Raw genomic sequence first — 15,824 nt, forward strand, 5'->3', positions numbered from 1 at the left:
CAGTCCACCGGAGTGGTGTTGGATAAGATAGGAGTAAAAGGAATCCTCAATGAACAAGTGAAGTGCTCTTACAGAGGGGAGAATGGATATTAAGCAGACCAAAAAAAAAAAAAAAATCAATGTTTAGTCTCTGACCAGAAAGTTGGTAGTATTTCCTCATACTGTAGAAATGTAGTCATCTCTTAAATTTGATATTAAAAATGTTCTCTTTTTAATACTTCAGTTTCATTTTTCTGATCTGGACTATCCTTTTCTTTTCACTTAATTTCCCAAATCTTTAAGTATTGTTCTTCCCTGCTTCCTCACCACTGGATTCTGTCATCAAGAATGGCCCCCTTCTGTTCTCCTGTAACATTTTCTACTTGTATTATCCCCTTCAGCCTCTAATTAATTACTTTCAGGAAATGTGCATGCAGAACCTATCACAGGGGGCCAGGGTCTTGTGGCTAGGCCTTCATGTTCACTGGCAGCCTTACATATAGACTTCTCTTTCCTTCCCTTGCCTTCCCTTCCCTTCCCTTCTCTTTCTTGTAATCTCTATGCCCAACATTGGGTTCAAACTCACAGCCCTGAAATCAAGAGTCACATGCTCTACTTACTGAGCCAGCCAGGCACCCCTAGACGTTTCATTTCTACAGATGCTAATTTCACATTTGGTTTATAATTCAAGACGGGAGTTTGTATCAGTCAGAAAACAGAACCCATTCTAGATCTTTCCAACAGGTTTTTTTGTTTTGTTTTGTTTTAAGAGATTTTTATCTTTAAGTAATCTCTATACCAAATATGGGGCTCAAACTCACAACCCCGAGATCAAGAGTTGCATGCTGTACCAACTAAGCCGGCCAGGTGCCCCTCCAACAGAAAGGTTTTAATGTTGGAAATTGGTTAAACACATGCATTAGTTATCTATTGCTATGTAACAAGTTACCCCCAAAGTTTTTTTTTTTAAGATTTTATTTATTTGACACAGAGAGAGAGAGAGTGCACAAGCAGGGGGGAGCAGCAGGCAGAGGGAGACGGAGAAGCAGGCTCCCCGCTGAGCAGGGAGCCCAATGTGGGTCTTGATTCCAGGACCCTGAGACCATGACCTGAGCCAAAGGCAGAGGCTTAACCAACTGAGCTACCCAGGCAGGTCTCAAGTTACCCAAAAATTTAGTGGCTTACAACAACAATCATCATTATCTTTCATAGTTTCTGCAGATCTAGAATTTGGGAGCAGCTTGGCCCAGCAGTTCTGATACAGGATGTCTCATGCGGTTGGTTGTAGTCAAGATATTGGCAAGGGCTGCTGTCATCCGAAGGCTTAACTGGGGCTGGAGGAGCCACTTCCGAGATGATGAGCTTGATACTGTTGGTGGGAGGCGTTAGTTTCTCTCCATGTAGGTCTCTCCCGGAGCAGCTTGAGCGTCCTTATGACATGACAGCTAGTTTTCCCAGAGGAAGTGAGTCAAGAGAACAAGGTAGAAGCTACAATACCTTTTGTGACCTAGCTTCAGAAGCCACACACTGTCTCGTCTGCCACGTTCTCTTAGACAGAAGTGAGTCACTAAGTCAGTTCTGCCTCCTGGTCCAGGAGAGGGGAATTAGGCTTCACCTTTTGAAGGGAAGAGGGTCAAAGAGTTTGTAGATCACAACAGGTAATGACAGGGCTGAGGAGCAGAAAGGGATGGTGAGACAACCCACAGGTCAGCAAGAGCAGAAAGACACTATTCTAGTTAGGACTGGAAGGGATGGTTGAACAACTCTGTGAATATGCCAACAACCATGGAGCGGTACATTTTAAAAGGGTGAGTCCGCTCTTTTCCTCCCTGGCTGCTTGTAGCTTGGCTGCCATCATGAACGACACAGTAACTATCCAGACCAAGAAGTTCATGACCAACTGACTACTTCAACAGAAGTAGACGGTCATTGATGTTCTTCATCCTGGAATGACAACGGTACCTAAGACAGAAATTCTGGAAAAACCCCAAAATGTATAAGACCACATCAGATATCATCTTTGTATTTGGATTCAGAGCCAGTTTTGGCGGTGGTGTTGCGGGATCATGGAGTGCGGCGGTCAAGAAAGAATTCTTGAGACGTTTTACGGTGCAACTTAGTAAGTTTATTTACGCAGCAGTGGGCAGAAAAGGCTGCACTTGGGGCACCTGGGTGGCACAGCGGTTAAGCATCTGCCTTTGGCTCAGGGCGTGATCCCGGCGTTATGGGATCGAGCCCCACATCAGGCTCCTCCGCTATGAGCCTGCTTCTTCCTCTCCCACTCCCCCTGCTTGTGTTCCCTCTCTCACTGGCTGTCTCTATCTATGTCGAATGAATAAATAAATAAAATCTTAAAAAAAAAAAGAAAAGGCTGCACTTTTGCTGTATGAAGCTGGTGGTTTTATGCTTCGTGCTCAAGGGGGAGGGGATGTACAGGGAGTATTAGATCATAAATGTCTTCTTTGAATTTCTACTCATAAAACTACTTTTGCAAGATTTCTCTGGTGCTTATCATTCACTTTGATATGAACTGTCCGTGAGAGGTTCAGGCAGTCATGAGACCCTGTAAGAATGTTGCAACCGGCACATATTTGATCCTTGTCAAAACCGTGCAGGCTATAGGTAAGCCTTTTGGGCTGAAGGTGAACATTTTTTTCTGTTTCTATCCCTTATCAGGGGCAAGACAACTGGCTTTGGTATGATTAACGATTCCTTGGATTATGCAAAAAACAAAAACAAAAACAAAACCAAAAACGAATCCCAACATAGACTTGTAAGACATGGTCTGTATGAGAAGAAAAAGATGTTAAGAAAAGAGCAAAAGGAACACGAGAACAGAATGAAGGAAGTCGGGGGGACTGCAAAAGCCAGGGTTGGTGTGGGCAAACAGTGAGCTGGAGATTGGACGACAGAAGTTCAAGATTCTGTAGTGACTTGATATGTGGTGATTGTGCAGATTTTTCACGAGAGGGGTAATAAACTAAGAACTTTTCTGTGGAAAAAAGAGGGTGATTTCATGGTATGTGAATTATATGCCAATAAAGCTGGAAAGAAGGAAAGAAGGAAGGGAGAGGGGAAGGAAAGACCTGTTTTTTACTGCACCTCACTCACTACCAATAACCACCTGGTAGGTTCTGGCCTAGACCCCAGTGGAGAGATTCGGTCATCATTCGTCATATAATTACTAAGTACCCACTGTGTGGCAACCGCACTGTGTCGAATGTATTCATGCCCACCAGGCACACGCGCATATGCCAGTCTGTGCTGAGGACCCAAAACGTGCACACTTTCTGTGGGTGATCCGGCCAGTCCTGGGAGCCCATCTTCAGATACTGAAATAATGTTGAAAGGCGCTTCATGAGTAATTTATGAGAGTGGCGCTGTAAAAAAAACCTGTATGAAAAAGGAACTATGCCAAGCAGTTGACAGTGATTATTTGATGGTGCTACGATTAGAGTTACTTTACCAATTTTTAGATAGCACAGTTAATTACTTTTATAATACGAAAAAATAAATTTCCAGAGGACTTCTGGGTGCATTTTTGGTTTGGTCACCACTGTGTTTTCCAACATTGGAGTTAACTCTATTTAGATATAGCATCTATGCTCCAATTTGCCACAGTCCTCTCCACTCCCTATTGCCTTCAGCTGGTGTCATCTCTCAGTCACATGAACTGCCTGATCCCTGAAGGCATTTGAATTTGGGTCCCGCAATTTATGTAATAAAATCCCCACAATATACGTTTCATTGTGGTCCACCAAGATGGTAAATGTCCACACTTTTAAGTCCCCGATAAGTGGATTTAGAATATTTCATCGGTTTGAAAATGAAAGTTAACGTATTTAATTTCTGGATAAGAACAAAATTGTCCTTGGCACTTTTCTATGGAGTTCAGTTGCTTGGGAAGTCCAAAAGGCTGTTTCCATCAGAATAATTCAGTTTAAGAGGAAGCTACTGTAGGTATTGTAATCAGAAAGAAATTTTAATACAGGGAAGTGGAAGCACATAAGTGGGTTTGCAAGGCTGGAGAAACAGGCTCAAGACTCCTAGAATAACACCACAGAACTGACCTGCCAGGAGAACCAGGGCCTTAGCCACAGTGCGGACAGTGGGGAATCAGGGGACTATTATGAGAACGCTTGAGTTCAGTAACACAGTGTCACGGCCAGGAAGCTTCCATCGCTGTAACTGAGCACCTGTTTCTTGACACCTGAAGTGGGAAACTGGGTTTTGGGCTACTACTGCCCCCTATTGCCTGATGGTCTTTCAAGAAATAATCCCTCAAAAAAAAAAAAAAAAAAAAAAAAGAAATAATCCCTCAAATTTGCAGAGCACCTTCACATATATCGCGTCATCTGGTCCTCAACCTAACAAGCAAGGCACGTGGTGTCATCCCCTATTTATAGGTGAGGAGACTGAAGTTCAAAGTTGACGGAACATAATTAAGGTCACACAGCTTTGTGCAAAACTGCAGTAGCCACCCAGGTCTCCTCATCCCCAGGCCAGGGCAATGAACTCAACTCATACGTCATGAGCGAGGTCGTTTGTGGCCCTGTGGTAGGCTCTGGGAGCACAGCACATATATGTTAAGGCCGGTGGCTCACAAGTGTCATGGACTGGTCAATAACCGTAACTCAGTGCACAAAGCTGCATTGGAAGCACAGAGCATGGGGCTAGTATGTGGCAGAGGTATGTCTCGGGACATTCTAGAGAAGAAAAGAGGTGACATTTGAGTTGGGTTTTGAGGGATGAGAAGGATGTCTGGAAGCAAAATGCAGAAAATCATCGTAGCAGCTGGCAAGAGCTAGGGGGCCTGATGTGGCAGCAACACTTGGGGGAACTGAGAATTCTAGTTTTGGAGGATCTGAACAAGGTAGAAAAGTATTTTTTGTAGTTGAAGTATTATATACATACAGGAAAATAAGGTGCATCAGTCTTAAGTATACATCTTCTTGATTTAAAAAAATAACCTGTAAACACTAGGTGAAGATATTAAACTTTTCCAACATCCCAGGAGGTTCGCTTGTACCCCTTCCCAGTCTACACCCACCTCCATCCTTTCCCGTAGGTTTCTGTGGGATGAGGGTGTTTCCCAAGGGGTGCACCCAAGGGGTGCTCAATACGTTCTCCCAAGTAACCAAACGGTATTGGATAGCAGGCAGGTAATCTGTTCAATGGCCAGAGAATGGAGAGGGCCAGCTCATGCTCTGAAGGCATCTTCTGCCATTAGGACTCATGGTCAGGGTTTCTGGGGTTAGGGTGGAAGGGGCTGGCAGGGAAGTTGACTTGAGGGTTTTTCCCTTAAAGGGTAAGAGTCTTCTCTGAATCAGAGGATATCATTTCTTCCCTTAAACGGGCACAGTCGGATATGTCAGCAAGCTGGCAGGTGGGTTTTTATTTTAACAACTAGAAGCGGGGCACCTGGCTGGCTCAGTCCATGAAGCATGGGACACTTGATCTCAAGGTTATGAGGTCCAGCCCCACCTTGGGTAGGTAGAGTTTGCTTAAAAAATAAAATCTTAGTTGGGGCCTGGGTGGCTCAGTCGGTTGAGTGTCTGCCTCCCGTTCAGGTCATGATTTCTGGGATCCAGCCTCCCCACGGGTTTCCTGCTTGGCAGTGAGTCTGTTTCTCTCCCTCTCAACCCGCTTGTGCTCTCTTTTTCTCTGTCTCAAATAAATAAATTAAATTAAAAAAATCTTAAAAAACAACAACAAAAGTTAGATGCTAATGACCCCGAGGTCTTCTGGAGGGTTAACAGGCATCTGAACTGGATCAAACCGGTCGAAAACTGGGTAATTGGAGACCAGTCTGGAGCTTGTTAGCGAGTTTCTGGTGACAAGGGGGGGGGGGGTGCAACAGAAAATCTCAAAGCCCCTGGGGTGAGCCCCCTGTCTTTTACTTCTTTTTATGTCTCCTTTTACTTTTTCTTCTTCTTTTTAAAGATTTATTTATTTATTTGGGAGACGGCGCGCCAACGAGCTGGGGGAGAGAAAGAAAATCTCACGCAGATTCCCCGCTGGGCGCGGAGCCCCACCCGGTTCTCGATCTCAGGACCCTAAGATCGTGACCTGAGCGGAAATCAAAAGTCCCACGCCTAACTGGCTGACCCACCCGGGCCACCCTCTCCTTTTACTTCTTGCTTCTACTGTTGCCTCCAAATCTTTCACCATCTCTTTGGACAGTCTTAGGGAGTTGCACTGGGCGCAGGAGGTTTCTCGATACCGTCGCTTTCTCGTGTGGTCCACATGAAATTTAGGTTGCGCGGGAAAGGGGAGGGAGGTGGGGACAACGATTTTTGGCCCTTCAGAGCCACCGTCTAGGCTCGGGTTGGGCGGAGCCGCCATGTCCCTCGGCGGCCGCCGTGCGTCCGTTACGTGGCAGCTGCCGGCGCCCGCCAATCCGCGGCGCCCGCATCAGCCCCCTCGGGTGGCGCAGCCGGAAGGGGCGGAGCTGAGGCGGCGGCGGCTGAGGAGGCAGCGGTGGCGGCGGCTCTGGAGGCCGCGGTCCCGGTCCTGGCTTCGGCCCCAGCCCCACCATGGTGACGCTCGCTGAGCTGCTGGTGCTCCTGGCCGCTGTTCTGGCCACGGTCTCGGGCTACTTCGTCAGCATCGACGCGCATGCCGAGGAGTGCTTCTTCGAGCGGGTCACCTCGGGCACCAAGATGGGCCTCATCTTTGAGGTGGCCGAGGGCGGCTTCCTGGACATCGACGTGGAGGTGCGGGCACGCTGCCCGGGGCCCAGGCGGGGTCGTGGGGCCGTTCGGGAGTTGGCGGCGCTGGAGCCCGCGCGGGGCCTGCGGGGACACGGGGCGTGGAGGCCGCTGTCCGAGTGCTGGGAGGGGCCCGAGCCGCCGTCTGGCCCCCGCCCGGGCGACCCCCTAACGGCCCTTTCCCCCGCGGCCCGCCCGGATTCCGTGCCCCGGGATCCCGCCCGGATGCGCAGCCGTTGCTTAGTCGCTTTGGGTTCTCAGCTTGAACCGCGGGCTCCCTTGTGGAACCTGGCGCTGAGCATTGTCGGCCAGGCGCCGCGTGTCAGCTCGGGCCCAGAAGGCACTTAAATGTTGAGGTTAGCTGAAGGCACGTCTCCATTGGATCTGCAGCTGCATTCCGTCGTGTTACGGATTAATGTTGGGGCATGACGTGGAAGCTTTAGGCAAAGTAAAGCGAAAGCTACTGAAGAAGGCTAGGCGGACATTTGCGTTGTGCTTTTCTTTATTTTTCATAAAAAGAGCCTGAGCGTTTAACCTATTTTTATGCAAACCTCTAGATAGCTCCTTGAGCCATTTCTGAGTAGGGGAAAGGTGGAGTTGGGCCATTCAATTTAGGGGTAATGATTGCAGATGCAGTATCTGGAGAAAACAGTAAATTATTTTAAGAAACCAGCAGTCCCTAAATTTCCTCCTCTACCTTTTTTTTAAACGGAAAGAATAATTCGCTTTTATTTTTATTTTTTTAGGAAACCGGATGTAATTAATACTTAAATTCACTGTTAACATGATTAATTGGGTTCAGGGATTTTCCATTTGACAGTGAACGGCAGAGTCAGGCACCAATTACACAGTACAAGTGAAGTCCAAAGATAAAGGGATAATGGAAGGATGACTGGTAAAATTAGTCAAGATTTTAGTGGTCAACTATTCCAGTCTCTCAAGTTTTGCTGGTGACAGGCTTTCTAAGAGGAACTAAGTTAGTTAACCAAGGCCTAACAGCTGTTTTTAGCGGGTGGATGAGAACATGGGTCTCTTAGTTTCCAAGTCTGGTCTTTTTTTCTCAAGCCTTCTGGTATCTCAGGTAAAGCAGATTCCTTCACTGGTTTGCAGCAATCAGTTAGGAGAATCTGAAAGTGTAGGTTGCTCAAATTTCTTAGTTTTAAAGATATTTTTTCATGTTTTGATATTAATAGTTTGCATGTGTGTTGGTGATAGAAGGCCATTTGGAGACAATGTATATTTCTGTTTCTGAGGGGTTCATGCTTAAGTTAGACAAATGAAGCATGTAGGCTGGATGGAAAGATGTTCTGGAGAGCCATCTAGTCCAGCCTTGTTTCATAAGTGGGCGAACCGCAGCCCAAAGGGTTTATTGTCATTAAGTGAAAATTGCATTTTCTTAGCGAATATCCTACTGCCCATAGACAGCACCTACGAAGAGTATGATTTTAAATCTTTTGTGATGTGTATTTCTTTCCTGCCTCCAGATTACAGGGCCTGATAATAAAGGAATTTATAAAGGAGACCGAGAGTCCAGTGGGAAATACACATTTGCTGCTCACATGGATGGAACATATAAGTTTTGTTTTAGCAATAGGATGTCTACCATGACTCCAAAAATAGTGATGTTCACCATTGATATCGGGGAGGCACCCAAAGGACAAGACATGGAAACAGAAGGTGAGGTGAACATTCAGAGGATTTATATCCCATTTCAAGAATTAATATTGTGTACATTGTTATTCACCTAATGGAGTATTTATTTTGATTTCTTATTCTACGTTCATTCACTGTCTTTAAAACCAAAAACTTTTGTGATACATTTTATTTCTCCAGGACTCCAAATTATCAAAAATAAGTTTCTGGAATTTTATGTTTTAGTTCTTTACAATTGCCTGTTCTGGCAACTTTTCGTAGTCAGTCTGTGCTTTTGTAAGCATGTAGGTTATGTGTGTTTTAGGTTGTTTGTTGTGTTGATTTGCTAATCCTGGTATATACATCATCATTTACTCATTTATACATGACTAGTTGGGTTAAACTTTGTTGTTTTATTTTTGTGTGTTTATATCTTACACTTTTCTTTAGGTGGTGGAGATACCTGGGATGGTAGGTGGATTGCTTTTTGACAGCATCCTGTCTTGCATATTTTTCTTTGCTGCTAATTTCTGCTTTCCTTCTTTCTAACCTCAGTTTGTTAGCATGAGAGTGTTTTTTCTCTTAATTAAAAAAAGACTTCTACAACTAATTATAGAGTTTTAGGGTCATTGTTTTGCGTTTTTATTTGGTTGACGGGAGGTATAGGTTAGGTCATTTTAAATTAATGGCACTGGAAATACAGTGATTGACATCTTCGGAGTAACATCATACTTTATTTCTTTTAAATGAATGCTGAGGGTGGAAAGATTCAACTGTAACCGGAGGAGTAAAAGTTGCTAACATAGCTAATGGCAAATGGTGCTGTTCACTTTGTAAGAAGTATTTTCCTGGCTTGTTTTTACCGTTATTGAAGTTTTTTTTTAACTTGAAACTTGGTTGGATGTGAAATGCAGTTCTAGAAGCTGTGTCTAGAGATGGTGGCAAAAGCTCTTTCAGTCATATATTGTTGTTCAATTAATTTTTATTTCTCCACTGACCGGCAGTAGACCCTGAATCAAGTCTTCTGGATAAATTGCTTACCAAGAACCAGCACATTTGGATTGGGGTGGTGGTGGTGGGGGAGTGTACAGTGTACATCAGGATTTGTGGAAACTAGCTGTTTAACACATATCCTAGTATTAACATGATAATATTTGTCCTAGATATTAAGCAGTTAGTAGAGTACTTCCATCATAAAGAAGGATTTGTTAGGTTTGAAATCTGTAGAATTTAGAGAATCCTACTACTTAGTAATTCCTGTGCTTGTTTTTCGGGGCCATTTGCAGTGTAGGACTTGGCTAATTCAAGGAGAATTCGGAGTTTTGAAGGGGTTTGTGCTTGTTCATTTTCTGTAAATTAGTCCCTTCTAAATAGTTAGAATATATTGGCTGGTGAATGTGACTCTTGAATTATTCTTAAACCTTTAATATTTAAAATTCTTGCTTTTGTTTGCTAGTGTCAGTAAGTGGAAGCTGTGAAATCAAATCTTATTCTAAAGTAGTGGTCCTCAAGTGAGGACAGTGTTTGCCCCCAAGAGGACATTTGACAATATATGGAGACCTTTTTTTTTTTTTAAGTAGGCTCCACGCCTATTGTGGGGCTTGAATTCACAACCCTGAGATCAAGAGTCTCATGTTCTACTGACTAATCCATCCCGGCACCCCTATCAGGAGACATTTTTGATCTCATGGCTGGATGGAAGATCCTAAAAGGTACTGGACGGCCCCCCACAATGACGAATTATCTGGTCCAAAATGTCAACAATGCCGTTCCTGAGAAACCCTGCTCCTAAGGTTTCGTGTCGTGCTTGGGGCTTCCCGAGTGAAGCTGGTGAGGGATGATTTGAGATTCTAGCCTAACTACCTTAACATGGGTAGGGGCCCTCTAATGGGAATCTTCCCTTGTGGTAGATACTTTTTTTCCTAACCGTGTGTTCATTGTCGTAACACAGCACTGTCTAGAAGCATACACTTACTCTTCAGAAATGTTAGTTCACCTTATATTCATTTTTGGCTAAAAAGAATACTCGATTTCAAACCTTGTGCAACTGAGAGCTTGTCTTTTCACTTATAATGCCTGCCATTCTCCACTGTAGTGAAATTATTGCTTTGATTTCCATAGAAGAATGTTTGAATTTTGGTGTGGATTTTTTCAAGAACGTCTTGAGTTTTTGCTCAGCTTCATTGAGATTAAAAGTCTTGTTTTGAGGCTGCTCTTAAATTAACATTAGAGTTATATGATTCTAAAGCATAGGTTTTGATTTTAAATATTGTTATTTATAGGATTGTTGTTAGGAATTTTGTTTTATATTTTGTGTTCTCTCTTTTTTTCCCCCTCCTCAGTCTTTTCTTTTCTTTTTTCTCCAGTTAGTCAATGTAGTGAACTTAGCAGCAATTCATTAGAGGAAGTTTCTTAGGGTTAATTGTTTTCCTTTCGTTAGTAAGCATTATATAGTATGTTTTCCACCCTGAAAGAGCTTTGTGTTCTGGGAATGGACATTAAAAAAAAAATGCTTTGAGAATTAAATTGTCATCAGTAGTCCAACATGATGTCTGAGCCATTTCTAAACAGCTTCTTTTGTATGCCTTCTCTGAGGAATATTTTGAGGAATATTGCTTTATATGTATTTTTTCAAAAGGAGATTGCCAAATATGTGCTAATCTGTTTTTACATTTTTCTGTAGCTCACCAGAACAAGCTAGAAGAAATGATTAACGAGCTCGCAGTGGCAATGACAGCTGTAAAGCATGAACAGGAGTACATGGAAGTTCGGGAGAGAATACACAGAGCAAGTAAGTTAATGCTGTAACTTTGTATCACTTGGTGATACTAACCTTGGTGGCCATGAAATCCTGAGGTGTATTACCCAACAGCTTGCTTGAATTTTCCTCATTTGGGTATTTTACAAAACATTATCATAGTAAAGTGCTGACTTAAAAAAGCACCCCTGCAAAGATATTTTTTGAGTACATGTCAGTAGAGCTTTGTACTAGACTAGTTTTTTTATTGGGACATTCATTCTAAACTGAAAAATCCTGTTAAGATTTAGCACGAGCTTTTAAGAGTTTTTTTAAAAAAAAATCTGTGGTCAGCTAAGGAATAAACTAATAGTTTTCCCAAAGCAGAAAGGAAAATTATAAAGTGGTTGGTTTTTAATCACATATCTGACATTTCTGTGCCAATGTATTAATATTATATGCTGAGATTTAGCTTTTTTTCCTCAAATGGAAGGTTTAGGCTAGTTAAAATAGCACTAAAACATGAATCTAGGCAGTCACCAGGTGAAGCTCAGCTTGGGCTCCTGAGTTTGTAAACTAGGAACAGGGAATGTGTTTATCTGTAGAAACAGTGATGACTGGAATCCAAAAGCCTGTCTAGCCCATGCTATAGCCTTAAGTATTACGCCTTTGCATGTAAAATAGAGAGGTACCATATTGACACACAGACCAGATAACCTATTTTAGATCCAGGTCCACACCTGTGGTTCAGTGGTTTTCATCCTCCAGATAGTTCTTGGGGCTAGATCTCATGGGAGCAAGCTCATCTGCAAACGCAAAGTGGTTGAAGTCAGGAGTCTTTGTTCCGAGGTTGGGGTAGAGAATAGAGAGAAGAATGACTCCAGAGAGAGAGGCACAGGCTGAACCTCTTCAGGATGTGGTTTGTGTTCTCCCTACCCCCTTTTCGTCTCTTGCCATGGATAGAAATGAGCCTTTAGGACCTAGAGCAAGACATAAACCTTGTCTTTCTGTGCGAGAGTAATGAGTAAACACAACGGACTGGAGAAGCGAGAGCTGCTGTTCTCCCTGTTTCGGAGTGGAGTGGGGCGTGAGGTGGACCAAGGCTTGTATATATGCACTCCTGCCTTTTCCACTAGGATTTCTTCTCCTCTTTGCCTCCACTGGTGATCTGTTCACCCTCTGGGATCACCACCCTCTCTCCCTCACCCGGCCGGGACCCATCTGTTGATTACCTTGCTCTCCAGTGGGGGCCAGCTGCTTCTGGGATGAGAAGGGCACTGAGCAGAGTCTGAGGGCCAAGAGCTTACACTGCTTTTCATTTTAACTGGTTCAGACCAGATGGCTTTAAAGGTATAGGAGGTTCTTGGGAACACAGCAGTCAGAGGAAGACCTGTCTTCTGGTCTGTGGGGGCATGCAGCGTTAATCTTCTGCACTTAATTTTGAGTGGAGATGCTCCTGCATTTGTTTCACAGACAAATAGAATTTTAGGCATTCTGTTTATTTTTGCCAATTAAATAGTTCTCACAGTGTTTGTTTTTTGTACATCTTCCTACAGCACTTACTCCTTAAGAGATGAACATAATGAGAAATTTTTTCTTCCTTTACTCCAGTGTTGTGATAATACTGTGTTCCTTCTAGCTAATATGTGACTAGTGTGAGGACAGTGTCTTATATACATACTTTTTCAGGTAAAGTGAAGGGAGAGATAAATACTTCTTTTTATACAATTGCTTAATATTTTGAAGTGTTTACTCAGCCATTCCCCTTTCAGACACAAATCTTAAAATGCTAGTCCTTCACAGTTAGCTAGATACTGGTTATTAAGTTTTCAGCGGAAGTAAACTTCATGCCATGGAATTATTACTAAAAATTTCAGCTTTGATGATTTTTAGGGTTCTAATTAATAATGTTCTTGGGCATGTGTCTCCTCTTGCTCTGGGGAAAAAAGCCACATTTTTTGCTTAACTGTAAGTTATCTTTTTGGGAACCTGTTAGTTGCTTTTCACTTCTTTTTGAGTGATTATTAATCCAGTAGCTATTATAGTCTAACGTTCTACAAATGATATATATCTAAAAATATGACACTCAGCTGATTAATATTGTTACTATATTGCTGATTATAATTGTTTTTAATATTGGCCATTTGTAGAAAAATCAGAAACTACCTAGTAATTTTAAAAAGTTAAGGCTGTATGGGGCGCCTGGGTGGCTCAGTCGTTAAGTGTCTGCCTTCAGCTCAGGGTGTGATCCTGGCGTTCTGGGATCGAGCCCCACGTCAGGCTCGTCCACTGGGAGCCTGCTTCTTCCTGTCCCACTCCCCCTGCTTGTGTTCCCCTCTCTCGCTGGCTGTCTCTCTCTCTCTCTTTCTGTCAAATAAATAAAATCTTAAAAAAAAAAAGGCTGTAGAATTTGATCAGAAATTTGAAAGCCTGTGACATAGATTGAACAGAATAAATTAATAAAGGGTGATCATGGTTGTTGTTTTAAGGATCAAATTCTCAGCTTAAGAGTGGGATAGATCATGAGACTAGTGCCAGTTTGTAGTAACTGCCAGTATTGGTCCATGAGACTGGGAAACCTCCTCCTTCTAGAATAGCTGCCAAATACATAGTAGGTGCTCAATATTTGTTGAATAAATGTTTAAGGAAAAAAGCCACTTAGATTGACACATTTTGACTAGGTAGGTAGTGCTTTTGGATAACTGTATGGTCTTGAAATAATCTCTCCATTTTTTAAAGTCAATTTTCTGATTCAGCAAAAAAGATTTATAATGTAGGAATATTTTAATGTGAGGGAGAAAGAAGGTTGTATTGGGTTTTAACCCTAGAGGTTGAAGTCACTTGTGGAGTTAGGCGAGTCACTTTTCCTCTCTGCTCCCCGCTCCCCATGCGCAAGCAGAGTAGGCTTGACCATACCCACTGAATTTTTAAGGTCCCGTTTATAGCTACAATTTTCTGCTTCTAAGTTTGTTGAGTTGCTTGGGGACAAAAGACAAAAGTATTTAGAGTACTATGAATGGTGTGCAAAATATTACTTTCCTAGAGTAAAGACTAGGATGATTTATGATGCTTATGCTTTTTTTTTTGGTTAAATTTTGTTTGTTTGTCTGTCCTCACAGTCAACGACAACACAAACAGCAGAGTGGTCCTTTGGTCCTTCTTTGAAGCTCTTGTTCTAGTTGCCATGACATTGGGACAGATCTACTACCTGAAGAGATTTTTTGAAGTCCGGAGGGTTGTTTAAAAAGCCTTTTCCTGATGATCTCAAAATCAAAATTCACTGTTTACCAAACATCTTGGTGATAATAGTGTCATTAGTTTCTACATTTTTATTTTTGAAACTGTACATTCACAGCTTATGTTTCTTTGTGATTAATAGATATTGGGGGAAAACACCTTTTTAGGAAAGTTAGAGTGAAAATTTGATACTTGATTGGCATAATTTCTTATTTGAATTCTGCGTCCATTCTACAGGTCTGTCAGAACTCCAATGCTGTAAATGAAATACAGGCATATAGTCCCGATTATATCTTCTTTCCTTTTGTTTTCATGATGAAGTGCAGCTCAGAAAAGTACTTCATGGATAGTACTTCACTTAAATGACTGCATTCTTTGGATCTCTTATCCTGTAGTTCAAGTCATTAAAGATTCTTTTTGTTGAGTCCTTATGAGAAACAACTGTCTGAATCTTGACATTTTCTACCCAGCCTACTGGCAGAGCTCTGACTGGAGTGTTACCAGGTTGGTACTTTTATACTTGTCTGTCTTGTTTTTGCTTTAAAGATAAGACTTAACCCAACCACATTTCCCCCCTAAATTTGTGTTTTGAACCTTAGGACTCAATCACCTCCAATTAAATTGATGACACAAGCAGCTAATAACCATTTTTTGGTTTCTGCGTAACCTTGCGAGCAGTCTCTACTAAAGCCAGTTCTCTGGGTGTTGCAGCCAATGGTAGCTCTTTTCTTTCTACGCTAGCACATCCACTTTCTCCACTCTTGGCGTGTAGGAAGTGTGCATTCATATAATTGGAAAAATCTGGATTTCTGATGCCAAAGGGTTAAAGCCTCTTGGATTTCATTGCAATGATATACAGCCACTATTTTATTTTTGATCAGTGGCATTTTGGCCACTGTTTAATTAGGGTACTGGACATCACTGTCAGTACTAGGATTTTGTTTTTGTTTTTCTTGGGTCTTTTTTGGCACATGTGAATTTTGTTTTGTATAAAATGAAATGACTTTCTCTTGGTCTCTGATGATGGGTTTAAAATTAAAGGAGCATCTGGTTGTGGTGTGGGGGTGATCCAGGATTATGTTGTGACTGATGTATATTAGTTACTTGTACATTTTTTTTGGATCTTTGCAAGGGGAAAACTACAAGTAACGAGTTTTATATAATTAATTTAAATTTGTTACAGGTTTTCATGTTCAGGATAAACAATTTTTCAACCTTGGGTGAAAATACTTGCAACAGTTTAAGGTGACTGTATTTTACCTTAAGACAACTGTTGCAATGCCAATTTTTTTTTTTTTTTGGTGTGTGTGAAAACACTTCAAAATTGAATTAAAAGATGTACATTTAAAATTGGTTGTGTATCTAATCCGCCCCAGGTTCAGTAAATAAACAATTCTTTTTAAAAACAGTATTCTGTGTTTCATATTAATGGTTAATTCACATTTGTTAAGTATCAGCTTTCTATCCATATTTGAAATGAGACATGTCCGTGTTTTCTGAGTTACTATGCCTGTTAAAAATGTCTGTCA

The 15,824-nt window shown here is 42.2% G+C and overlaps 1 protein-coding gene across 2 annotated transcripts; it reads left to right on the forward strand.

Annotated features, from left to right (window-relative positions):
• The first annotated feature begins 6,414 nt into the window (after positions 1-6,414).
• TMED2 (transmembrane p24 trafficking protein 2) lies at positions 6,415-15,706 on the forward strand. Of its 2 annotated transcripts, XM_045778658.2 has the most exons (5): positions 6,415-6,695; positions 8,174-8,366; positions 8,772-8,792; positions 11,005-11,112; positions 14,178-15,706. In XM_045778658.2, the coding sequence occupies exons 1-5, from the start codon at positions 6,516-6,518 to the stop codon at positions 14,300-14,302; spliced, it is 627 nt and encodes a 208-aa protein (XP_045634614.1). In that variant the 5' UTR covers positions 6,415-6,515; the 3' UTR covers positions 14,303-15,706. The 2 variants fall into 2 exon arrangements, with proteins under 2 accessions (XP_045634614.1, XP_045634621.1); XM_045778665.2 differs by lacking the exon at positions 8,772-8,792 and having other exon boundaries at positions 6,417-6,695.
• The last annotated feature ends 118 nt before the right edge of the window (positions 15,707-15,824 follow it).

The sequence above is a fragment of the Ursus americanus genome, chromosome 30 (assembly GCF_024610735.1).
Source record: "Ursus americanus isolate L20-20 chromosome 30, mUrsAme1.1.p, whole genome shotgun sequence".
Classification (NCBI taxonomy): domain Eukaryota; kingdom Metazoa; phylum Chordata; class Mammalia; order Carnivora; family Ursidae; genus Ursus; species Ursus americanus.

What these genes read in the sequence shown, in the direction of transcription:
- TMED2 (XM_045778658.2), top strand. Translation starts at nt 6,516, where the DNA reads ATGGTGACGCTCGCTGAGCTGCTGGTGCTCCTGGCCGCTGTTCTGGCC. An exon ending in TCCTGGACATCGACGTGGAG is followed by an intron (nt 6,696 to 8,173) that starts GTGCGGGCACGC and finishes TCCTGCCTCCAG; the next exon opens with ATTACAGGGCCTGATAATAA. An exon ending in ACAAGACATGGAAACAGAAG is followed by an intron (nt 8,367 to 8,771) that starts GTGAGGTGAACA and finishes ACTTTTCTTTAG; the next exon opens with GTGGTGGAGATACCTGGGAT.